The sequence below is a fragment of the Scyliorhinus torazame genome, chromosome 13 (assembly GCF_047496885.1).
Source record: "Scyliorhinus torazame isolate Kashiwa2021f chromosome 13, sScyTor2.1, whole genome shotgun sequence".
In the NCBI taxonomy this organism is placed as follows: Eukaryota; Metazoa; Chordata; class Chondrichthyes; order Carcharhiniformes; family Scyliorhinidae; genus Scyliorhinus; species Scyliorhinus torazame.
The window spans coordinates 82968011-82993922 of NC_092719.1; the positions used below are offsets into that span (position 1 = coordinate 82968011).

Consider the following 25912-nt stretch of genomic DNA (forward strand, 5'->3'; position numbering starts at 1 on the left):
GACTCCCCCCCTTCCATCCCAGGTGCATCGGGTGGGCAACGGGCAGGACAGGCTGGCAGCTCGCCATCCCAGTCGCCCGGGCCGCAGCCTGGCCCATCTAGGCCAGGACGCCCCAGGAAACGGCCGCCAAAGGGATCCAGTGTCAGAGGGCAGGAATCACAGGAGTCCACCTCCAGTTCTGCTCTACCGTCTGGGGAACCACGTAGACGTAGTCAAAGGGCCCGTAAGGCCAAACAATTAGACACTGAGTAAGTTGGCACGGGTGCAGGGCACAGATGAGTTTTAGGGGCTAGGGCACGTGCATGAACTCCTTTGGTTATTAAAGTCAATGTTACACCTACAGAAGCTGCCTTTGTGCTCTGTCCAAAGCGTGCGGGGGTGTCATGTACGTTGAGCGCAAGTGTGTGTGTGAGGGGTGGTCTTACCTCAGCCCCAAGTGAGTCTGCCCCGTTCCCGCTGGGCCACCATCAACCCGGGCAGAGGACGGGACCGTGCGCTGCAGTGTCACAGCCGCATGCAGGGATGGTCCGGGTGGATGGTGGTACTGTGGCCATGGGTCAGACATAGTCCAACGATGTAGAGCCAGGAGCTCACCGCAGGGCGGGTTGTCATCATCCTCCATGGCCTGCAATAGACACGCGTCCACCCGCAACTGTGTGAGCCCGGCCTGTTGTGCCGCAGGTGGATCGGCAATGGGGGGGGGGGGGTGGTGTACATGCGGGTGGGGTGAGTGGTGTTGGGGAGGGGGGTGAGGGTGCTGGGTGGGTGGAGGGGTGGGGGGTGTGGGTGGTCGGCTGTTGCCATGGTGTGTGGTCTGTGGCCATACTACCCAATTCCCACGCCCATCTAGTCAGTGAAGCGGGCGGCTATCAGTCTGTCCCGTGCCCGCTGGGCCAGCCGGTAACGGTGGACAGCCACCCGCCTGTGTCTACCCCGTCTGCCCTGACCATTACCCCCATCCCCCTCATCTGGGGAGGACTGCGCCTCTTCCTGCTGCTCCTCCACTCCGCCCTCCTCTGCCTGCGGCACATCGCCCCTCTGCTGGGCTATGTTGTGCAGGACGCAGCACACCACAATGATGCGGCCGACCCTATCTGACCGATACTGGAGGGCGCCCCCAGAGAGGTCCAGGCACCTGAAACGCATCTTCAGCACGCCAAAGCACCTCTCTATCACTCCCCTTGTCGCTACATGGGCATCATTGTAGTGGTTCTCCGCCTCATTGCGTGGCCTCCGTATAGGCGTCATCAGCCACGATCGCAATGGGTAGCCCGTCGCCCAGCAACCAGCCCCTCAGCCGGGGATGGCGTCCCTCGTACATGCCGGGGATGGATGACCGCGACAACACGTATGAGTCGTGTACACTGCCTGGGTAACGGGCGCAGACGTGCAGGATCATCATGCGGTGGTCGCAGACCACCTGTATGTTCATCGAATAGGTCCCCTTCCTATTGGTGAACACGGCCCTGTTATCTGCAGGTGGCCGCACGGCGACGTGCATCCCATCGATTGCGCCCTGGACCATGGGGAAGCCGGCCACGGCAGAGAAGCCCCACGGCCCGGGCATCTTGGCTGGCCCGGTCCACGGGGAAGCGGATGTAGCGGTGCGCCATGGCATATAGGGCATCTGTCACTGCCCGGATGCACCAATGCACGCGATATGCCAGACAGGTCCCCACTCGGTGCCTGGAATGACCCCGTTGCATAAAAGTTCAGGGCCACCGTAACCTTGACGGACACGGGGAGAGGGTGTCCCCCGCCAGTGCCACGCGGTGACAGGTGTGCCAGCAGGTGGCAGATGTGTGCCACGGTTTCCCGCCTCATCCGGAGTCTCCTCCTGCATTCCCGGTCCGTGAGGTCCTGGTATGACTGCCGGGGCCGGTACACACGGGGCGCCCTCGGGTGCCTCCGTTGCCATGGGGCCGCGACATCAAATTGACAAATTGCCTCTTAATCTTCTAAACCCTCGTGGATAAACGCCTACCCTGCCGCACAATACAAGCTGCCCATTCCAGGTATTAGCCTGTAAACATTCTCTGACCTGCTTCCAATGAATTTATATTGTTCCTTAAATATGGAAACCAATACCGTGCACAGTATTCCAGATGTCGTTTCAACAACGCCCTGTAAAACTGAAGCATAACCTCCCTACTTCTGTAATCAACTCCTCTTGCGATAAACGATAACATTCTATTAGCTTTCCTCATTACTTGCTGTACATGCGCACTAACCTTCTGCGATTCATGCACTAGGATACCCAGATCTCTCTGCATCTCAGAGCTCTGCAATCTCTCACCATTTAGGCAATGACCTTCTTTCTTATTCTTCCTTTAAAAATGCGCAATTTCACATTTTCCCACATTATTTTTCGAAGTAATTTTATTCACATCCTCAAGCCATCTCCACCATTCAATCAGATCATGGCTGCTCTCTTCCTGGTCTCAAATCCACTTTAACAGTGACCAGCTCTTTACAGTACAGAATGAATGACTGCCACCTCCGGTAGAACCCCTCAATTTCCCCCTCATGGTGTACTTAACTTTCTCAAGATATAAAAATTCCATAAGATACCCCAGCCATACTAAGGCACTGGGTGGAGAAGCTAACCTCCAACCCAGCAGCACCCGCCTTCGAGCAATCAGCGAGGTGAAGGCCAAGACATCACCTGCCCCAGTCTGCAGCTCTGATACTCCAAATGTGGCCCTAAGGGACAGGGCTTCAATGCAATTTGTAGAATCGCCAACATGGTGCTGAAGAAGGATATCGAATCCCACCAGCTTAGGACACGGCCAGAACACGTGCACATGATCAGTCGGCCCCTCCCACACCGCTCATACTCGTCCTTCACACCCGCAAATAACCTGCTCATCCTAGATTTGGTCAAATGGGCCCTGTGCACAATCTTAACCTCGTACAGGTCGGTGTTGCATTTACCCTACACAGAGCCTTGCACCACACCACATCCATCTCCAACCCCACTTCCTCCTCCCCCCCCCCTCCTTCATCCCCTCCAAAGACACTGTCTCTTCTGTCATAATCCTGCCATATAGCCCCGACGTGCTCCACTCCTCTGTCCCTACCAATGACAAAACCCGCTCGAACAACAAGGAAGGAGGCACCAAAGGGAATGTCGGGAAGACCTTTATTATGAAGTTGTGAACCTGTGGCTACTGAAACCATCTGCCTGTAAAAGCCCAAATTTCTCCGACAACTTCGCCATACTTGCAAATCGTCCCTCTAAAAACCAGTCTCTCATCCCTTCCACCCCCTTGTCCTTCCATCCTCTAAACCTAGCATCCAACCTCACTGGCTCAAACAAATGGTTAGCACAGATCAGCTCCAACTTCAATATCGCCCTCAATTTAAAGCGTTCCCGAAATTGCCTCCATATCTTCAACATGGAGATCACCACCAGATTCGCTGAAATTTCCCCAGAGAAAACAGCAGCAAGGCCATCACTAGTGCCCTTAACCCCTACACCACCTTAACTCCATCCGCACCCACACAGCCTTCAGATCCCCACACCATCCCAGCACCTCCTCTGCATTCGTCGCCCGATAATAATATATCAGGCTTGCCAAGTCCCTTGAGTGTCGGTCCCTTTGGAGAACCGTCTTCTGAGCCCTAGCCACTTTACCTGACCAAATAAAGGATGAAATCAATCTCTCTACCCCCCCAAAGAAGGATTTTGGCAGAAAGACCGGCAAACAATAGGACAGAAAAGGAACCGCGGCAAAACATTACGACTGTATTCTGCCCGCCAAGGACAGAGGGACGCTGTTCCACCTCTAAGTCAGCCTTAACCCTGTTCACCAAACTCATGAAGTTCAAATTCCAAAGCCGGCCCTCCCGAGCTTTATTAACTATTACTGAGCAGCCAACATATCGATGGTTAGGAAGTGGGTAGTGGGGGAGGGGTCGGTATGGGAGCAAGTGGAAGCGTCATACTGCAAGGGTACGAGTTTGGAGGCTTTACTAACGGCGCCTCTGCCGTTCTCGCCGGCTCGGTACTCTACAAGCCCCAAGGTGTGGGGGCAATGGAGGCATCACATGAGATTGGAGGGGGCGTCAGTGTGGTCACCGATTTGTGACAACCACCGTTTGCCACGGGGGGGCTGGATGGGGCTTTAAGAGGTGGCAGTGGGTAGGGATTGAGAGATGGGGCCTATTCATCCAGGAGGGCTTTCCGACCTTGGAGGGACTAGAGGAGGAGTTTGAGTTGCAGGGTGGGAACGGGTTTTGGTACCTTCAGGTGCGGGACTTTGTACGAAGGCAGGTTCCAAGCTTTCCTCGCCTCCCCGAGGGGACTACAAGACAAGGTGATGTCAAAAACAGGGGTTGGAGAGGGGAGGATTTTTGAGATATACAAGGAGTTGATGGAGTGGGAAGGGGCCCCTATCAGAGCGGTGAAGAGGAAGTGGGAAGAGGAGCTGGGAGGAGAGCTGGAAATTGAACTGTGGGAAAAAGCCTTGAAAAGAGTCAATTCATCCTCGTCATGTGCCAGACTTAGCTTGATCCAGTTCAAGGTGTACCCAGGGACCACATGACAGCATCCCGGAAGAGCAAGTTGTTTGAGGAGGTGGAGGACAGATGTGGGCGGTGTGGGGGTAGCTCGGCGAACCATGTACATATGGTTTGGGCATGTTCGAAATTGAGGGGATTCTGGCAGGGATTTGCAGACGTTATGTCAGAAGTCCTGGAAGGGAGGGTAACTCTGAGTCCAGAACTGGCAATATTTGGGGTATCGGAAGATCCGGAGTCCAAGGGGGGGGAAGGGAGGCCGATGTCCTGGCCTTCTCCTCCCTGGTGGCCCAGAGACGGATTTTGCTGGGATGGAGGGACTCGGAGCCCCCGAAGTCAGGTGTGTGGGTCAGCGATATGGCAGGGTTTCTCAGCCTGGAAAAAAATCAAGTTCGCCTCGAGAGGATCAATTCAGGGGTTCGCCCAGAGATGGCAACCGTACATCGATTTCTTCAAGGAAAATTGAACATCAGCAGCAAGGGAGGGGGGGGTGGGACAGGAGGCATGGCAATGTTAAATAAGGACAGGGAACTTAGTATACGTGTAATTAAGGAATAGGGGGGGGGTAGTAGGGTACGTTGTTTCTGTTTTTTGTTCTTTCAGGTGGTTTGCGTGTGTCGGCCCTTGTGGTTATTTAAGAAATGTTAGTGTGTTAAACTGAAAATTAGAAATGCTTCAATAAAATATTTTCTAAAAAAAAAATTCCTACGCCGGGCCCAATCCCGAGCTACCTGCACCCCCAGATACCTAAAATGGGATCCTGCTAAGCGGAATGGTAATACACTCAGATTTGCTCCCCTCCCCAGCGGAGTGACCGGAAAACACTCACTTTTCTCCCAATTCAATTCATACTGTGAAAAAGTCCCTGCAGCGCCATGATATCACCCATTGGATCGGATCGGATCTGTCATCTGTCACATACAAATGATCATTGGCGTACAAGGACACCTTGTGTTCCACCCCCTGCATTATCCCTTTCCACTTATACGAGGCCCTCGGGGCAATGGCCAAAGGCTCAATTGCGAACGCAAACAAGAGGGGGGGGGACATAGGGCAACCCTGCCTCATTCCCCTGTGTAACTGAAAATATCCCAAACTAACATTATTTGTACGGGCATTGGCCTTAGATGCCTTGTGTAGAAACCGGACCCACGCTACGAGTTTAGGCACTATCCCAAACCGTTCCAACACCGCAAATAAAATAGTCCCATTCTACCCGATCAAAAGCCTTCTCGGCAACCACACCCCCGATGACCTTCCCAGGGGGAAGACTCATTTCGTGGACGACCAGGCAGAGGAGCCCCTCCAACTTTACTGTATATCGGCACCGTGGGTGGCGCTCATTCAGGTGACCGTCTGGATAAACGGTTTGCCTACACAGCATTTATTGCAAAAGGACTAGAGTATAAAAGTAGAGAAGTACTGTTGCAATTTTATAGAAAGTGGGAGATATTTATACTGTGGGGTGAGGGAATGAAAGATGAGTCAGAGCCACAGAAACCACGCGAAAAGAGTGCTAATAGCCACAGAAACCAAGGGAAAAGAGAGCTAATGGCAATCCCCAGAGAGAATAAAATGTGTGAAAGGCCAAACAGCAGAGAGACTAACATCAGAGGGTAAGCTGTGACAGATGTAGGAGGGGAGGGGGAAGCAAAGGGGCGAAAAGGTAAGGATAGGGGGGGGGGATAAGATAGGGAGAGAGGGGAATATATAAGGAAGTCAAGAAATAAATAAAATGTAAAAGACAGTTAAAATGAAATAGAATGAAAACAAAGGGGTCGAGGTGGAGTAGAGCTAATCATCTGAAGTTGTGAAATTCGATGTTGAGACCGGAAGGCTGTAGTGTGCTTAACCGGAAGATGAGATGCTGTTCCTCTAGTTTGTGTTGAGCTTCACTGGAGCATTGCAGTAGGTCAAGGACAGACATGTGGGCATGGGAGCAGGGTCTTGTATTAAAATGGCAAGCATCAGGAAGGTCAGGGTCCTGAATGCGCACTGACTGAAGGTGCTCAGCAAAGCTATCACCTAGTCTACACGTTTGGTCTCTCCGATATAGAGCAGACCACAGAGGAGATCTTCGAAAGCCATCTGTTGCGGCGGGTGACAAAACCCCGTTGGCCCTTCTTTAATAACAAATGGAAGCTGTGAGTTTGGAAGCTGTGACGGTGGGTATGGGTGTGTCTTGGGCTGCTGGAGCATCAGGAGAAGATCCGCAGCCAGCAGGAACATGTTGGGACAGACCCAAAAGGGGATTTTAGCTGGTGATGCTGTTTGCGTCCAGAACTTTGTCGATGGAACGCTGTGGATCCCAGGGATGATAGTAAAGCAATCAGGGCGGACTCATACTCTGTACGGATACAGGGTAAAGTATCAAGCAGGCACGTTGACTACCTCCACACCCGAGCCTTGCACGTCCACAACGACAGACCACAGTCCTCATGATTGGTGGTGCCCCCTTCACCGGAGCAGTCACTGATGAGTCAGAGATGCAGGAGGTCAATTCATCCAACCCAGACTCTGACATGGAGACTTTGCCTACAGCAGGCGAAACGGGTCCAGTAGCGTCTGCCGGGCCAAGCACAGCAGAACCACCCAAGCGTTCGGCCCAAATGGCATTCACCGATTTGTTATACCATTCCGGATCAGCAGGCATTCGGAAGATAACCGCGAGCAAAGAGGGCAAAGAATCTTCCCCCTCCTGCCATTGAAATAAAAGACGTATTGCACTTGGAAGGGGGAAGGGTGTTATAACCCTACAGCAGGCCAAGTAATCTGCAACCTCAGTCCTTTGGGACTCACCTGAGTACGACTACCTAGATGAGGGGACAGAGCTACCCCCTTAATCCAGGGGCCTCTGGGACATTCAATCACAATCTGCAACCCCTTGGCCCAGCACATCCCCCACTCTACCATAATCACCAAGCCAGATGATCAACCCTGGTTCAATGGAGAGTGCAGGTGAGCATGCCAGGAGCAACATCAGGCATACCGAGAAATGAGGTGTCAACCTGGTGAAGCTACAACACAGGACTACTTGTGTGCCAAACAGCATAAGCAGCAAGTAATAGACAGAGCTAAGCGATTCCACAATGAACACATCAGATCTAAGCTCTGCAGTCCTGCCACATCCAGCCGTGAATGGTGGTGGACAATTAAACAACTCACTGGAGGAGGAGGCACCACAAATATCCCCATCCTTAATGATGAAGGAGCCCAGCACATATGTGCAAAAGACAAGGCTGAAGCATACGCAACAATCTTCAGACAGAAGTGCCGAGTGGATGATCCGTCTCGGTGTCCTCCGGAGGTCCCCAGAATCACAAATGTCAGTCTTCAACCAATACGATTCAATCCACATGATGTCAAAAAACGGCTGAAGGCACTGGACACTGCAAAGGCTATGGGCCCTGACAATATTCCAGCAATAGTACTGAAGACTTCTACTCCAGAACTTGCTGCACACTTAGTCAACCTATCCCAGTACCACTACCTCCCTTCCATCATAAGATTAGAAGTGGGGATGTTCGCAGATGACTGCACAATGTTCAGCTCCATTCGCGATTCCTCAGAGGGTTACCATTGATCAGAAACTGAACTGGACAAGTCACATTAATACTGTGACTACCAGGGTAGGTCAAAGGCTAGGAATCATATGATGAGTAACTCACCACCTGACCCACCAAGGTACAAGTCAGGAGTGTAATGGAATACTCTCCACTTGCCAGGATGAATGCAGCTCCAACAACACTCAAGAAGCTTGGCACCATCCAGGACAAAGTAGCCCGCTTGATTGCTCCTCCTTCCACAACATTCAAACCCTCCACCACCGATGAACACTGCAACCGTGTGTACCATCTACAGGATGCACTGCAGTAACTTGCCAAGGCTCCTTAGACATCACCTTCCAAACCCACGACCACTATCATCTAGAAGGACAAGAGCCTGGGACCCTAGTATAAGACCATAAGACACAGGAGCAGAATTAGGCCACTTGGCCCATCAAGTCTGCTCTGCCATTCAATCATGGCTGATATTTTTCTCATCCCCATTCTCCTGCTTTCTCCCCATAACCCTATAGCCCCTTATTGATAAAAAACCTATCTATCTCTGTCTTAAAGAGATTTGGCCTCCACAGCCTTCTGCGGCATTGAGTTCTACAGATTCACCACCCTCCGAACAAAGAACAAAGAAATGTACAGCACAGGAATAGGCCCTTCGGCCCTCCAAGCCCTGCGCCGACCATGCTGCCCATCTAAACTACAATCTTCTACACTTCCGGGGTCCGTATCCCTCTATTCCCATCCTATTCATGTATTTATCAAGATGCCCCTGAAATGTCACTCTCACCCCTGCTTCCACCACCTCCTCCGGCAGCGTGTCCACGCACCCACTGCCCTCTGTGTAAAAAAACTTGCCTCGTACATCTCTAAATCTTGCCCCTCGCACCTTAAATCTATGCCCCCTAGTAATTGACCCCTCTACCCTGGGAAAAAGTCTCTGACTATCCATTCTGTCTATGCCCCTCATAATTTTGTAGACCTCTATCAGGTCCACCCTCAACCTCCTTCGTTCCAGTGAGAACAAACCAAGTTTATTCAACCTCTCCTCGTAGCTAATGCCCTCCATACCAGGCAACATCCTGATAAAACTCTTTTGCACCCTCTCCAAAGCCTCCACATCCTTCTGGTAGTGTGGCGACCAGAATTGAACACTATACTCCAAGTGTGGCCTAACTAAGGTTCTAAACAGCTGCAACATGACTTGCCAATTTTTATACTCAATGCCCCGGCCAATGAAGGCAAGCATGCCGTATGCCTTCTCGACTACTTTCTCCACCTGTATTGCCCCTTTCAGTGGCCTGTGGACCTGTACAGCAAGATCTCTCTGACTGTCAATACTGTTGAGGGTTGACTTCCGGGTGCGGCGATGACCAGCTAAGTCGCACGTTTCGGCAGCTCCCGGTGGAACGGACTTTTGGGCTCTTGATAGGAGCCCCAACGGCAATTTTAACGGCTGAAAACACCGTGCGGTAAACCAGAAGGGTGTTCCCCCTGGACACGGATGAAAAAAGGAGAGGAAAGTGGCCGGATTGCAGCGGATCCTTTGGAACAACGGCAAGGAAGGCAAGCAGAAACCAAGATGGCGTCGGAAGGTGGCAGTTTCATATGGGGCCCTGAACAACAAGAGTTTTTGAAACGCTGCGTGGAGGAGATAAAAAAGGAAATGAAGAAAGAGTTGTTGGCCCCGATATTACAGGCGATTGAAGGGCTGAAAGAGGAACAAAAGACCCAGGAGCAGGAGCTTCGGGTCGTGAAGGCGAAAGCAGCAGAGAATGAAAACGACATACAGGGCCTGGTGGTGAAGTCGGAGATACAGGAGGCACACCAGAAACGATCTGTGGAGAGGTTGGAGGCGCTGGAAAATAACGCAAGGAGGAACAACTTGAGGATTCTTGGCCTTCCTGAAGGTGTGGAGGGGGCGGACGTCGGGGCATATGTGAGCACGATGCTGCACTCGTTAATGGGAGCGGAGGCCCCGACGGGTCCGTTGGAGGTGGAGGGAGCATACCGAGTTATGGTGCGAGGACCGAGAGCAGGAGAAGCTCCCAGAGCCACAGTGGTGAGATTTCTCCGTTTTAAGGATAGAGAAATGGTCCTTAGATGGGCGAAGAAAACTCGGTGTAGTAAATGGGAGAACGCGGTGATCCGCGTCTATCAAGATTGGAGTGCGGAGGTGGCGAGAAGGAGGGCGAGCTTTAATCGGGCCAAAGCGGTACTTCACAAAAAAAAGATAAAGTTTGGAATGCTACAACCGGCAAGACTGTGGGTCACATATCAAGGGAGGCACCACTACTTTGAGACGGCGGATGAAGCGTGGACTTTTATTGTAGAAGAAAAATTGGAATGATTGGACTACGAAAATGAACGTTTGGACAAAGTGGTGGGACGAGTGGGGGGGGGGGGGGCGAAGAGGGATTGTATGATTAATCCTGCGGTATGGTAACTTTTCTTTCTCCCACAGGTGGTGATGGGGGGAGGTGGGGAGGGAGAGGAGATGGGGCGTTGGCCATGGGAGGCGGGGCCGAGGGAGAGGCGCGGGCTTGGTTCCCGCGCTATGATAATTATGGCGGGAATAGAGAAGCAGGAAGGAGGGGGCGCCGCACGGGGCGAGCCGTGATCACGGGGGGAAGCCGAGGTCAGCCAGAGTTTGCTGACTTCTGGGAGCAACATGGGGGGAGTAATTACGCTAGCGGGGGGTCTAGCGGGGGGGGGGGGGGGGGGGAGGGGGGAATTACTGGGTTGCTGCTGCTGGGGAAAGGGGGGAGTGGGTGCGGGAAAGGATGGGCGGGGGGGGCACCGTCTGGGAGAAATACGGCCGCGTGGGAACTGGGCGAGAAGCTGGAAAAAGATGATGGCTAACCGGCAAGGGGGGGGGGTGGGAAGCCCCCCAACTCGGCTGATCACGTGGAACGTGAGGGGGCTTAACGGGCCGATAAAGAGGGCACGAGTACTCGCACACCTTAAGAAACTTAAAGCAGATGTGGTCATGTTACAGGAAACGCACCTGAAACTGATAGATCAGGTTAGGTTGCGCAAAGGATGGGTAGGGCAGGTGTTCCATTCGGGGCTGGATGCGAAAAACAGGGGGGTGGCTATATTAGTGGGGAAGCGGATAATGTTCGAGGCAAAGACTATAGTGGCGGATAACGGGGGCAGATACGTGATGGTGAGTGGCAAATTACAGGGAGAGATGGTGGTGTTGGTAAACGTGTATGCCCCGAATTGGGACGATGCCAATTTTATGAGGCGAATGCTAGGACGCATCCCAGACCTAGAGACCGGAAAGCTGATAATGGGGGGAGACTTTAACACGGTGTTGGAACCAAGGCTGGATAGGTCGAAGTCCAGGACTGGTAGGAGGCCGGCAGCAGCCAAGGTGCTTAAGGATTTTATGGAGCAGATGGGAGGGGTGGACCCGTGGAGATTCAGTAGACCTAGGAGTAAGGAGTTCTCGTTTTTCTCCTATGTCCATAAAGTCTATTCACGCATAGACTTTTTTGTGTTGGGTAGGGCATTGATCCCGAGGGTGAGGGGAACGGAATATACGGCTATAGCCATTTCGGATCATGCCCCACACTGGGTAGACTTGGAGATAGGGGAGGAAACAAGAGGGCGTCCACCCTGGAGAATGGATATGGGACTAATGGCGGATGAGGGGGTGTGCTTAAGGGTGAGGGGATGCATTGAAAAGTACTTGGAACTCAATGACAATGGGGAGGTTCAGGTGGGAGTGGTCTGGGAGGCGTTGAAGGCGGTGGTTAGGGGGGAGCTGATATCAATAAGGACACATAAAGGGAAGCAGGAGAGTAAGGAACGGGAGCGGTTGCTGCAAGAACTTTTGAGGGTGGACAGACAGTATGCGGAAGCACCGGAGGAGGGACTGTATAGGGAAAGGCAAAGGCTGCATGTGGAATTTGACTTGCTGACCACAGGCACTGCAGAGGCACAATGGAGGAAGGCACAGGGTGTACAGTATGAATATGGGGAGAAGGCGAGCAGATTGCTGGCACACCAATTGAGGAAAAGGGGAGCAGCGAGGGAAATAGGGGGGGTGAGAGACGAAGATGGAGAGACGGAGCGGGGAGCGGAGAGAGTGAATGAAGTGTTTAAGACATTTTATAAAAAATTGTATGAAGCTCAACCCCCGGATGGGAGGGAGAGAATGATGGAGTTTTTGGATCGGCTGGAAATTCCCAAGGTGGAAGAGCAGGAAAGGATGGGATTGGGAGCACAGATCACGGTAGAAGAAGTGGTGAAAGGAATTAGGAACATGCAGACGGGAAAGGCCCCGGGACCGGACGGATTCCCAGTTGAATTTTACAGAAAATATTTGGACTTGCTCGCCCCGCTACTGACGAGGACCTTCAACGAGGCAAAGGAAAGGGGACAACTGCCCCCGACTATGTCAGAAGCAACGATATCGCTTCTTTTAAAGAAGGAAAAGGATCCGCTACAATGCGGGTCCTACAGACCAATCTCCCTCCTCAATGTAGATGCCAAGGTCTTGGCCAAGGTAATGGCAATGAGAATAGAGGAATGTGTCCCGGGGGTGGTTCATGAGGACCAAACTGGGTTTGTGAAGGGGAGACAGCTGAACACGAACATACGGAGGTTGTTAGGGGTAATGATGATGGCCCCACCAGAGGGTGAAACGGAGATAGTAGTGGCGATGGATGCCGAGAAAGCATTTGATAGAGTGGAGTGGGATTATCTGTGGGAGGTGTTGAGGAGATTTGGGTTCGGAGAGGGGTATGTTAGATGGGTGCAGCTGTTGTATAGGGCCCCAGTGGCGAGTGTGGTCACGAATGGACGGGGATCGGCATATTTTCGGCTCCATAGAGGGACAAGGCAGGGATGTCCTCTGTCCCCATTACTGTTTGCACTGGCGATTGAGCCCCTGGCGATAGCGCTGAGAGGTTCCAAGGGATGGAGGGGAATACTTAGGGGAGGAGAGGAACACCGGGTATCTTTATATGCGGATGATCTGCTACTATATGTGGCGGATCCAGCGGAGGGGATGCCAGAAATAATGCGGATACTTGGGGAGTTTGGGGATTTTTCAGGGTATAAATTGAACATGGGAAAGAGTGAGCTGTTTGTGGTGCATCCAGGGGAGCAGAGTAGAGAAATAGAAGACCTACCGTTGAGGAAGGTAACAAGAGACTTTCGTTACCTGGGGATCCAGATAGCTAAGAATTGGGGCACATTGCACAGGCTAAATTTGACGCGGTTGGTGGAACAGATGGAGGAAGATTTCAAGAGATGGGACATGGTAGCATTGTCAATGGCAGGGAGGGTGCAGGCAGTTAAGATGGTGGTCCTCCCGAGATTCCTTTTTGTGTTTCAGTGTCTCCCGGTGGTGATCACGAGGGCTTTTTTCAAAAGGATAGAAAAGAGTATTATGGGTTTTGTTTGGGCCGGGAAGACTCCGAGAGTGAGGAAGGGATTCTTACAGCGTAGTAGGGATAGGGGGGGGCTGGCACTACCGAGCCTAAGTGAGTATTATTGGGCCGCTAATATTTCAATGGTGAGTAAGTGGATGGGAGAGGAGGAAGGAGCGGCGTGGAAGAGATTAGAGAGGGCGTCCTGTAGGGGGACCAGCCTGCAGGCTATGGTGACAGCCCCATTGCCGTTCTCACCAAGGAACTATACCACGAGTCCGGTGGTGGTAGCTACACTGAAGATTTGGGGACAGTGGAGACGACATAGGGGAAGGACAGGAGCACTGGGGGGGTCCCCGATAAGAAACAACCATAGGTTTGCCCCGGGGGGAATGGATGGGGGATATGGAATGTGGCAAAGAGCAGGTATAACGCAATTGAAAGATCTATTTGTGGATGGGAAGTTTGCGAGTCTGGGAGCGCTGACCGAGAAATATGGGTTGCCCCAAGGGAATGCATTCAGGTACATGCAATTGAGGGCTTTTGCGAGGCAGCAGGTGAGGGAATTCCCGCAGCTCCCGACACAAGAGGTGCAGGACAGAGTCATCTCAAAGAAATGGGTGGGGGACGGTAAGGTGTCGGATATATATAGGGAAATGAGAGATGAAGGGGAGACTATGATGGACGAACTAAAAGGGAAATGGGAAGAAGAGCTAGGGGAGGAGATTGAGGAGGGAATGTGGGCTGATGCCCTAAACAGGGTAAACTCGTCGTCCTCGTGCGCAAGGCTAAGCCTGATTCAGTTTAAGGTATTACACAGGGCACATATGACTGGAACACGGCTCAGTAAATTTTTTGGGGTGGAGGATAGGTGTGCGAGGTGCTCGAGAGGCCCAGCGAATCATACCCATATGTTTTGGTCATGCCCGGCACTACAGGGGTTTTGGATGGGGGTGACAAAGGTGCTTTCGAAAGTAGTAGGAGTCCGGGTCGAACCAAGCTGGGGGTTGGCTATATTTGGGGTTGCACAAGAGCCGGGAGTGCAGGAGGCGAAAGAGGCCGATGTTTTGGCCTTTGCGTCCCTAGTAGCCCGGCGCAGAATATTGCTAATGTGGAAAGAAGCCAAGCCCCCGGGGGTGGAGACCTGGATAAATGATATGGCGGGGTTCATAAAGTTAGAGCGGATTAAGTTCGTCCTAAGGGGGTCGGCTCAAGGGTTTACTAGGCGGTGGCAACCGTTCGTCGAATATCTTGCGGAAAGATAGATAGGGGAGAACAAAGAAGGCAGCAGCAGCAGCCCAGGACTTGGGGGGTGGGGGGTGGGGGGGGGGGGGGGTGGCCTGAGACAAGGCAGTTGCCAATTAGGGCTAGTTTTTATTTTTTGTTATTTAATATTTATTTATTTGTTGTTGTTTTCTTTTGTTCTTGTTTAAATAAAAAAGGTCATTATTATCTGTACTGTTATAATGTTGTGTAAAGGATGCACAATGTACTGTGTTGGTTGACCAAAAATTTTCAATAAAATATTATTTAAAAAAAAAAAATACTGTTGAGGGTTCCCCCCGGGCTGGAGGCCTGGGTAAATGATATGGCGGGGTTCATTAAACTGGAGCAGATAAAGTTTGCCCTGAGAGGATCGGCTCAAGGGTTCACCAGGCGGTGGCAGCCATTTCTCGACTACCTAGGGGAACGTTAGAGGGAAGACAGATGACCAGCAGCAGCAACCCAGGGGGAGGGGGGGGGGGGGGGGGGGTTAGTTTAGGTCAAAGATAAAGGGGTTTTGTTACTTGTGTATTGTTTAAAATTTCTGTATTGTTATTGTTGCGTTTGCTTTGTAAGAGGGGAAAAATTGTTGTTAGGGAAAAAATTTTCAATAAAACATTTATAAAAAAAAAAATACTGTTGAGGGTTCTACCATTCACTGTATATTCCCTACCTGTATTAAACCTTCCAAAATGCATTACCTCACATTTGTCCGGATTAAATTCCATCTGCCATCTCGCCGCCCAAGTCTCCAAACGATCTAAATCCTGCTGTATTCTCGGACAGTCCTCATCGCTATCTGCAATTCCACCAACCTTTGTGTCGTCCGCAAACTTACTAATCAGAGCAGTTACATTTTCCTCCAAATCATTTATATATACTACGAACAGCAAAGGTCCCAGCACTGAAATCTGTGGAACACTTGTCACAGCCCTCCAATCAGAAAAGCACCCTTCCATGAAATGAAAATGAAAATGGCTTATTGTCACAAGTAAGCTTCAATGAAGCTACTGTGAAAAGCCCCTAGTCGCCACATTCCGGCGCCTGTTCGGGGAGGCTGTTACGGGAACAGCCATTGCTACTCTCTGCCTTCTATGACCTAGCCAATTCTGTATCCATCTTGCCAGCTCACCTTTGATCCCGTGTGACTTCACCTTCTGTACCAATCTGCCATGAGGGACCTTATCAAAGGTCTTACTGAAGTCCATATAGACAACATCCACTGCCCTACCTGCATCAATCATCTTAGTGACCTCCTCGAAAAACTCTATCAAGTTAGTGAGACACGACCTCCCCTTCACAAAGCCGTGCTGCCTCTCACTAATACGACCCCTTGCTTCCAAATGAGAGTAGATCCTGTCTCGAAGATTTCTCTCCAGAAATTTCCCCACCACTGACGTAAGGCTCACCGGCCTATAGTTTCCTGGATTATCCTTGCTACCCTTCTTAAACAAAGGAACAACATTGGCTACTCTCCAGTCCACCAGGACATCACCTGAAGACAGTGAGGATCCAAAGATTTCTGTCAAGGCCTCATCAATTTCCTCTCTTGCCTCCTTCAGTATTCTGGGGTAGATCCCATCAGGCCTGGGGACTTATCCACCTTAAAATTTTTCAAGACGCCCAACACCTTGTCTTTTTGGATCCCAGGCTATCTACACACCCTTCTGCAGACTCAACATCTACCAATTCCTTCTCTTTGGTGAATACTGATGCAAAGTATTCATTTAGTACCTTGCCCATTTCCTCTGGCTCCACACATAGATTCCCTCCCCTGTCCTTCAGTGGGTCAACCCTTTCCCTGGCTACCCTCTTGCTTTTGTTGTATGAGTAAAAAGCCTTGGGATTTTCCTTAACCCTATTTGCCAATGACTTTTCGTGACCCCTTTTAGCCCTCCTGACTCCTTGCTTAACTTCCTTCCTACATTCGTTATATTTCATACAGGCTTTGTATGTTCCCAGCCTCCTAGCCCTGACACATGCCTCCTTTTTCTTTTTGACAAAGCCTACAAAATCCCTCGTTATCCAAGGATCGTGAAATTTGCCATATTCATCCTTCTTCCTCACAGGACCATGTCGGTCCTGAATTCCTTTCAACTGACATTTGAAAGCCTCCCACACGTCAGATGTTGATTTACCCTCAAACATCCGCCCCCAATCTATGCTCTTCAGTTCCCGATAATATTGTTATAATTAGCCTTCCCCCAATTTAGCACATTCACCTTAGGACAACTCTTATCCTTGTCCACCAGCACTTTAAAACTTACTGAATTGTGGTCACTGTTCCCGAAATGCTACCCTATTGAAACTTCTACCACCTGGCCGGGCTCATTCCCCAATACCAGGTCCAGTACAGCCCCTTCCCTAGTTGGACTATCTACAAATTGTTTTAAGAAGCCCTCCTGGATGCTCCTTACAAACTCTGCCCCGTCCAAGCCCCTAGCACTAAGTGAGTCCCAATCAATATTGGGGAAGTTAAAGTCTCCCATCACAACAACCCTGTTGCTTTTACTCCTTTCCAAAATCTGTCTACCTATCTGCTCCTCTATTTCCCGATGGCTGTTGGGAGGCCTGGAGTAAACCCCCAACATTATGACTGCACCCTTCTTATTCCTGATCTCTACCCATATAGCCTCGCTGCCCTCTGAGGTATCCTCCTGCAGTACAGCTGTGATATTCTCCCTAACCAGTAGCGCAACTCCTCCACCCCTATTACCTCCCTTTCCATCCCGCCTGAAACATCTAAATCCTGAAATGTTTAGCTGCCAATCCAGTCCTTCCCTCAACCAGGTCTCTGTAATGGCAACAACATCATAGTTCCAAGTACTAATCCAAGCTCTAAGTTCATCTGCCTTACCTGTTATACTTCTTACATTGAAACAAATGCACTTCAGGCCACCAGTCCCGCTGTTTTCAGCAACATCTCCCTGTCTGCTCTTCCTCAGAGCCATACTGGCCTTATTTCCTAGTTCTCCCTCAATTTTTTCACCTTCTGACCTATTGCTCCGGTACCCACCCCCCTGCCATACTAGTTTAAACCCTCCCGTGCGACACTAGCAAACCTCGCGGCCAGGATATTTATGCCTCTCCAGTTTAGATGCAACCCGTCCTTCTTATACAGGTCACAGCTGCCCCGGAAGAGATCCCAGTGGTCCAGATAACTGAACCCCTCCCTACTACACCAGCTGTTTAGCCACGTGTTTAGCTGCTTTATCTTTCTATTTCTAGCCTCACTGGCACGTGGCACAGGGAGTAATCCCGAGATTACAATCCTTGAACATAGAACATAGAGGTCCTGTCTTTTAATTTTCTGCCTAGCTCCCTGAACTCCTGCTGTAGGACCTCATCCCCCTTCCTGCCTATGTCATTAGTACCAATATGCACCACGATCTCTGCCTGTTTGCCCTCCCCCTTCAGGATGCCCGCTACCCGTTCTGAGACATCCTGGACCCTGGCACCAGGGAGGCAACATACCATTCTGGAGTCTCTTTCACGTCTACAGAAGCGCCTATTTGTGCCCCTGACTATAGAGTCCCCTATGACTATTGTTCTTCTGCGCTTTGACCCTCCCTGCTGAACATCAGAGCCAGCCGAGGTGCCACTGCTCTGGCCTCTGCTGTTTTCCCCTGATAGGCTATTCCCCCCGACAGTAACCAAAGGGTATACCTGTTCGAGAGGGGGACAACCACAGGGGATTCCTGCACTGACTGCCTGCCTCTTCTGGTGGCCACCCATTTCTCTGCCTGCACCTTGGGTGTGACCACATTTATATAACTGCTATCTATGACGCTTTCTGCCACCTGCATGCTCCTAAGTGCATCCAACTGCTGCTCCAACCGAACCATGTGGTCTGTGAGGCGCCCCAGTTGGATGCACTTTCTGCAGATGTAGCCATCCGGGATGCTGGAAACCTCCCGGAACTGCCACATCTCACAGTCAGAGCACTGCACCCCTCTAATTGACATTGCGTTAATTCATTAGTAAATTAAAATAAAAAATATATATTTTTTTAAAGTTACTGTTAACTATATGTTTCCCAACACTAGATTTCTACTATAAATTTAAATGCTAAATACAGTACTCTCCGATCTCTGGCTTAGATACCCCTCTAAATTATGATTAAGTAATTTATTATGTTTAATTAATTTAACAATGTTTAATTTTTAAATTTAGTGCTGATTCCCTACCAGCCAATCAGGTCACAGCTGTCCTGTGATGTCATTTTTCAGCCCCCCCAGCCGGAGCACTCAGAATAGCAGAATATCTATCACTGACCTGTTCCCAAGCTGCTCCCCGGCTCTCTCTCTCCCGAAAATGAAGGCCGCTGGAACCTGGGGGTAAGATTTTATATCACCTACCTTCCCAGGGAGCTCCCTGGTTTTGTCCCTGCTTCCCAGAATGTACTCTGGATCTCTCCCTGCGGATTACCAGTTACAAAGCCAAACGAAAAAACAGAACAAAAAGGGAAACAGCACCTCCTCCCGCTCCGCGCCGAATTACCACACTGCCCAAATTACCAAGTTCCAATTCCCACTCTGGATGTGTCTCACTCACTCAGGCTGTCTCTCCTTCACCTGCGCAAAGCTCTGGCTGAAGAAGTTCCATATGGAGGTTCCCCTCTGAATCACTCACCATCCTGACTTGGGAAATACATCGCCGCTCCTTCACTGAAGCTGGGGCAAATTCCTGGAACTCCCTTCCTAACAGCACAGCGGGTGTAGCTACACCTTAAGGGGCCGCACAGTAGCACAATGGTTAGCACTGTTGCCTCACAGCGGCAGTGTCCCGGGTTTGATTCCTGGTTTGGGACACTGTCGCTGCGGAGTCTGCACGTACTCCCCGTGTCTGCGTGTGTTTCCTCCGCGTGCTCTGGTTTCTTTCCACAAGTCCCGAAAGCCGTGCTTGTTAGGTGAATTGGACATTCTGAATTCTCCCTCAGTGTACCTGGGCAGCGGAGTGTGGCGACTGGGGGATTTTCATAGTAAGTTCATTACAGTGTTAATGTAAGCCTACATGTGACACTAATACAGATTATTATTACTATTATAAGGACTGTAGCGGTTCAAGAAGGCATCTCATCATCACCTTCTGAAGGGCAACTCGGGATGGGCAATAAATGCTGGCCTAACCAGTGATCCACATCCCATAAATGAATAAAATAAACAAATAAATGCCCTGGCCCAAGTGTTGGCCGGGGATGGGAGACCCTTCGGGGAGTAGGAGGTGTAATATAATAAATATGAGTTTCTTACAGGCATCGTTTCTGAATGGTCGTTTGCCTGGGCCTTTATATTTACTTAGCCAGGGGTGGTTGGTCCTCCCCTTGGAATTTTTTTCTCGTTGGAATGTGTATTGTGAAATATTCCCTTCAATGTCTGCTACTGCATCTCAATTGACCTTTCCCTTCACCTAATTTGCCATTTTACTTTAGCCAGCTCTGCTTTCACATTCTCATAATTGCCCTTATTCAAGATTAAAATTCTAGTCTTAGGCCCACTTTTTTTCTCCCTCAAATTGAATGTAAAATTCAATCATGTTATGATCGCTACTACCTAGGGGTGCCTTCACTATGGGCATTAATTAATTCTGTCTCATTGCGCAGTACCAGGTGTCAGATAGTCTCCCCTCAGTTTGGTGCAGAATGTGCACCAGGATGGGAATAGAGGGATACGGACCCCGGAAATGTAGAAGATTTTAGTTTAGACGGCAGCATGGTCGGCGCAGGCTTGGAGGGCCGGTTCCTGTGCTGTACCTTTCTTTGTTCTTTGTGCATTGAAAATTACCAAAGATTTTTAGTGCACTTACATTTCAAATTATTGGAAAATTACAAGTGAAGAAAATAGATTACTGAGCAATGAAGGTGATATTGTGACAAAACCACACACGTTCTCTGGTCATTCAGGAAACTATCCTGAAAACATTTATGAATTCCTCATGTCAATAACTTTTGTCCATCTCATTTTTCCAGTCTATATGTAGATTAAAATCCCCTATGATTATCATTCTACCTTTGTAGCCTCTAGGGGCTTTTCACAGTAACTTCATTTGAAGCCTACTTGTGACAATAAGTGATATTATTTTATTTCAGACAAGCTCCCATTATTTCTTCCTTTTTACACCATTCTACTGTGGGTTACTGTTTGGGGGCCCGCGCACCACTCCCACAAGTGACACCAAGATAGAGCCACAAGATATTAGTTTTGTCCTTATATTATATTGTAGCCTCCATCCTTATCTGCCGATTTACTCTTAGATTTGTACCCTCTTTCCCTTCCTGTCACTGTCTATCATTTCCCATATTAATATTTTTCTCTATTGCCTTGTATGAACCTGAAGAGGTTTATAACAAAAACTATCAAAACATTACGTAATTAACACTCTACCCTTTAAGTAAGAGTCTGTGGGGGTTAACCATATATTATTAGGGGGTTCTTTTTTCCCATCTCACTGCTGCTCCTAACTTAGCAGCACTAATATGAAAAAATAAATCCCTGAACATAGAGAAAAGTGGATAGAAGAGTGTACACACTGAGAAAACCACTCAGACATACAAACACAGAGACACACAAACACATATGCAAAGCAAAACAAAACAATTTAAGAAAGCACATACAGGGAGAGCAGCAGAAATTCAAGAAAAAGGGATAAGAAATTGATCGAAGAGTAAGCAGCAGGTATTGATGAAGAATGTGATGCTGGAGAGAAAAAGATCTGAGTGCAATGCCAAATGTTCATGGCCTTCCTTTGGTAGCTTCCAATGATCTACAAAATAAGTTCAATAAAATACATAAATGATTAATGACTAAGCCAATAAATAATACTGCACCTCGGGAAGATAAAAATGCAACATATTTACTCCAACGATTTAGAAATAGCTATAGGTGACATTGAAAATGACCAAAGATTTTTAGTGCACTTACATTTCAAATTATTGGAAAATTACAAGTGAAGAAAATAGATTACTGAGCAATGAAGGTGATATTGTGACAAAACCACACACGTTCTCTGGTCATACTGCACCGTGAAAATTGTGCTCATTCTTCCCCTCAAGACACAAGAGGCATTCAAATCCTGGAGGTCCTTTAGCCTTAGAACCTTTGGACAATCCCACTCAAACTATTCTGTTATGAGGAAACATTGGAGAAATGTAGGGCGAAATTCTCCCTTTGGGAGACTAAGTGTTGACAGCGGGACTGAATTCTGTGCGGTTCACATTCCCGTTGGTGGCGCTTTTCGGGCAGCAATTCAGGGCATGCTAGTGGGCCAGCACTCTGCTGCCGTGAATTCCAAACAATTCCCGACACAGCGGGGTTCTAACCACTGGGGCCAGAGTTAGCACCAAACAGCCTAGCAGCTGGAGCTGTTCTTAAGCACTCCGCTTACTACACCCTCACTGCCGCCACCAAGGTGGCTCCGAGAAGACCTGCCCCCTAAGGTCGGGAGTCCGAGGAGGACCCACAGCTCCATGCCAGTGAGGAGTGGAGGGGCACCCTCTTCTCCAGGGTGGACACAGACTCAAGCCTACCCTCTGAACACTACCAATAAGGTGGCGGCAGAGGCAGTCAGTGCTGTCTGTCTCACCAGGAGATGACAGCTGGTTATCTGGAGGAGTGGGAGTCACTTGTGAGTCCTCTGCCCTGAGAGGGCAGAGAACCTGGGAGGGTTCCAAAGGCTATGGCGCAGGTGTCCTATAGTTGGGGGTGAGCTCTGCTGATCCGCTGCTTCCTCTGTAATGGGGCAGCGTTTATGAGGACAGCCAATACCAGGTGGGCTACTGATTGAGCTTGGCCTATGAAGGTACAGCTGGGGTATCAGGGTGTCCGGAGGGGTGGCCTGGGTTGGCTCCCAGATGATCAGAGGCCTTCTGAGCATTTAAAGGTCACAGGCAGCACTCAGCAGTGTGAGCAGCCAGGAGTCTGTAGAACCAAAGGATTGCGTTTAAAAGACAGACTGCAGCAACGGTTATCTGAGCCAGGCCACCCTGATCCCGAGGGGCGCCCCAAGTCCACGGACTTGGCATCAAGTCACTACCTGCTACTGCTCCCAGCTCAGGCAGCCATCCCCCAGAAAGTCCGACAGTTTTCAATGTTTTTTCAGTGTTTTTTGAACCTCCCGCTCCCCCTTGCGCAGGCCGCAAACCTTGTTATCGCCACCAATGAAGGACTAGAGCATGGCGCCTGAATCGGCGCTGGGTGCAGACTTCAATTTTGGCCGGACACCCGATCGTAGTTCATGCTTGCGGCGTTTCGAGGTGAAGAATTTTGCCTGTAAGCTTTTTGGCTTTTAAAGCTGGTGACTAAGATGGACCTTGTTGCAGAATTTAAGATAGTAAATGTTCCAAACAAGGCAAGTCAGAATATTAGTAGCTAAACTATGACTGTAATACATGATAATACATATGTAACTTGGCAGAAGGCAAAGTTGTAATTTATGCCCAGAATAAACAAATGGAAATAACTTCTGGATTGTCTAGTGGAGGCAAAATCCGTGAAACTATATTCAAAAATACAGTTGAAAGCTGTAATAGAGAGGCACATTCTTGTTTGAATAGGCTACTGGCCGCCTTCATCTGTATTTGACAAAAAGGATTTTTGATCAATTGCTGATATTAGATAAACTTATTGCATGAGCTGGACCTGTGCAAAATTACTTTAAAAATATATAACATTGGAAACAGGATTTTCTCCCAACAAGAATTAGTACAATGAGGAAGCAATGACCAATATAATCTATAAAATTAATGAACAACCACTGATCGTCCAACAACCACATTCTCCAATCTTATTTTCCGGCCTCCAATATTTATTGCTTTTGCAACCTCACTTCTGCTCTTAACCAAGATTATGTGCATCACCATACAATATGCATTTAAGAGTATAGGAGCATTGGAAATCCTGGATAAAAAGAAACCACCATCCATCTAGTTTCCCTTGTACTAGTCTGCTAGTTGCATACGGTAAAGGTACAGAAGCCGTTAACTAATTATAACAATATATCGGCGGCACGGTGGTTAGATCTGTTGTTTTACATGCACTGTATTTCCATTGAAGTGATAGTCCCTCCCTAATAAACTGATGTTGCAACCCTTAATGTAAGATTGGTGATGCTGTATCAATTTGAGTCAGATCTGGCTGCGATATTACCTTGCTGATAGAATGAATGACCGTTCCACACTCTCTATGTTCAGTTCATTCTGATAAGCTTCTTGAGATGGCTTACTGACCTTCAAGATAAACAACACATTTCAATCAGTCAAACCGGTCAACAAAAAAACACACATTTTCATTTTGGCATAGGAAGTGTTGCCTTTTTTTAACCTACTGTAAATATGGAAATCAATGAGGTTGCCCTTCTTTCTTTGGATATCAATATTATATTGCTCAGCGTCGCCAGGTATCGAATGATACCACCACAAGGTTCAACCGGATATCGATCAAAGAGCCAAACACCAGTTAGTTAGTTCAAGATCAAGGGTACTTTATTTGCACAGACAATTATCATGCAATATAAACACTACTCGTTAAACTACACCTATCAACTATGACAACCTGTACTTAACTTCAGGCACCTGGCTTAGGTCAGAGGAACAGTGGCCGTTGTTCGATTCTGGGTCTATCGGGTCTGTAGAAGAAACTGCTGCTCAGCTGGGCTCATCCGTCTGGTAGTGGCGTTGAACTTGAACTTGCTTCCGGTGGTGCTGCACTTGGAAGTAGACGTTGCTGGAGCACCAGGTCCAAGAGAGGACGAACACATGGTGGTCTCTCTTTTTATCCTTGGGAGTTTTTGCGGTTTTGGGCGGTTCTTCAGTTTGGACCCCACTAATTAGGTAATTCTTGATCACCGTGTTCGATTCGAACCAATAAAGGGGCGGGTGCCGTCATGGCTGGGCGTGTCCTAAGCGATCATTGACCCTGTTGTTTACATTTCCTGGGTACAGGGAGTGGCGCCAAAATGTCTGGGATTGTATTGGTCACTCAAGTATCAGTCCTTTGTCTGGCGGAGATGGGCCATCAAAATACTAATCGGTTGGGGGTTTCGATACTGTCTGGATTCCTCGCTCACAACTATACATTCAGGCTCTGAGCCTGCCTGAATCTCGCATTGTCCATTTTTCCCGTTACGCTTTGTGACCTTCCCTGTTCCTTATTGTAAGTGGCCATCCCAGATGGCTACAGTCCGTGCTCTTGATCCTCAACGCGAGGCGTGAAGGATCACACTACTGGATCTTCTCCTGTTCTCTGACATGCCGGGTACCTTCAATCAAGGACAGGTTCTACCCTACTGTGTCCTATGGGTCGAAATATTTACCTAAGTTTTCCCTAATATAACACATATCTCTAAAAATTCTAAGGGGGCACTATAACATTCAAACATCAATTTCAGTCTTTTTACACAAAAAAAAAGGGAACCTCTAACTGTCCTTAACTAAACTACACTCATGCTGCTATCTAATAACCGAATAACTTATATTACAATACAAAATACACAATAGCAGCATCACATTCCTACTTAACACTAATGTCCATATACAAAGAAAGTAACTTTATTGAAAAAAACAACGTCAGGATTTATTAGGGAGGAAGGATTCAGAAAGGGTGTGAGGTTTGCTGGAGTCCGAGGAAAGGGGCTTGGAGTGTGTATACTGGAGGGCGGGAGGCTCTCCTTCGCCATTTCCGAAGTCGGATCGTCTGGATGACACTGAAGTATAGCTATAACCAGTAGGGCTTCTATTGTGTACGAAAGGGAGTACCATTTTATGATATTATCATACCATGTGGGGGTATCAGTGGCTGTGTCTGAGTGTGGTGTAGTGTCCGGGCTAGGGGTGTCGTGTTGGGTAGGGCCTGTGTGGTATGGGGTGTAGGGGCAGGTAACGTGCACAACTGTATTGATCCAACGACGATCATGGTGCAGATCATCAGGTTTGTCCTCATCTTGTCTGTATCTTCCTTTGTCTTCTGGTATATCCGTATCTTCCTGGGGGTACAAGCATAATATCTGTTATTATCTTGTTGCTTAATATCTTGTTTGTCTGTATGTTTCTCCTTGCCAATTTCCCATTTAGAATCCTCCCCATATGTGACACCCTCATTTTCTTTTTAAAACAACCATTTGAGAGACAAGACATCTGAAAAAATTTCTGTCGCAGTGCGAGCACTCTCGCAGCCTGTGTTTGATGGGCTGAGT

General features: G+C 49.1%; 1 protein-coding gene across 3 annotated transcripts in view; it reads right to left on the reverse strand.

Annotated features, from left to right (window-relative positions):
- fgd6 (FYVE, RhoGEF and PH domain containing 6) overlaps window positions 1-25912 on the reverse strand; it is a 312715-nt gene that overhangs the window by 115887 nt on the left and 170916 nt on the right. For 2 of the 3 annotated variants that reach the window (XM_072471885.1, XM_072471884.1), the window contains exon 14: window positions 23869-23948. In XM_072471885.1, the coding sequence (XP_072327986.1) occupies window positions 23869-23948 (80 nt within the window). Of the gene's footprint in view, window positions 1-23868; window positions 23949-23988; window positions 25703-25912 lie in introns of those variants that run through there. The other variant, XM_072471886.1, reaches the window with a different exon arrangement.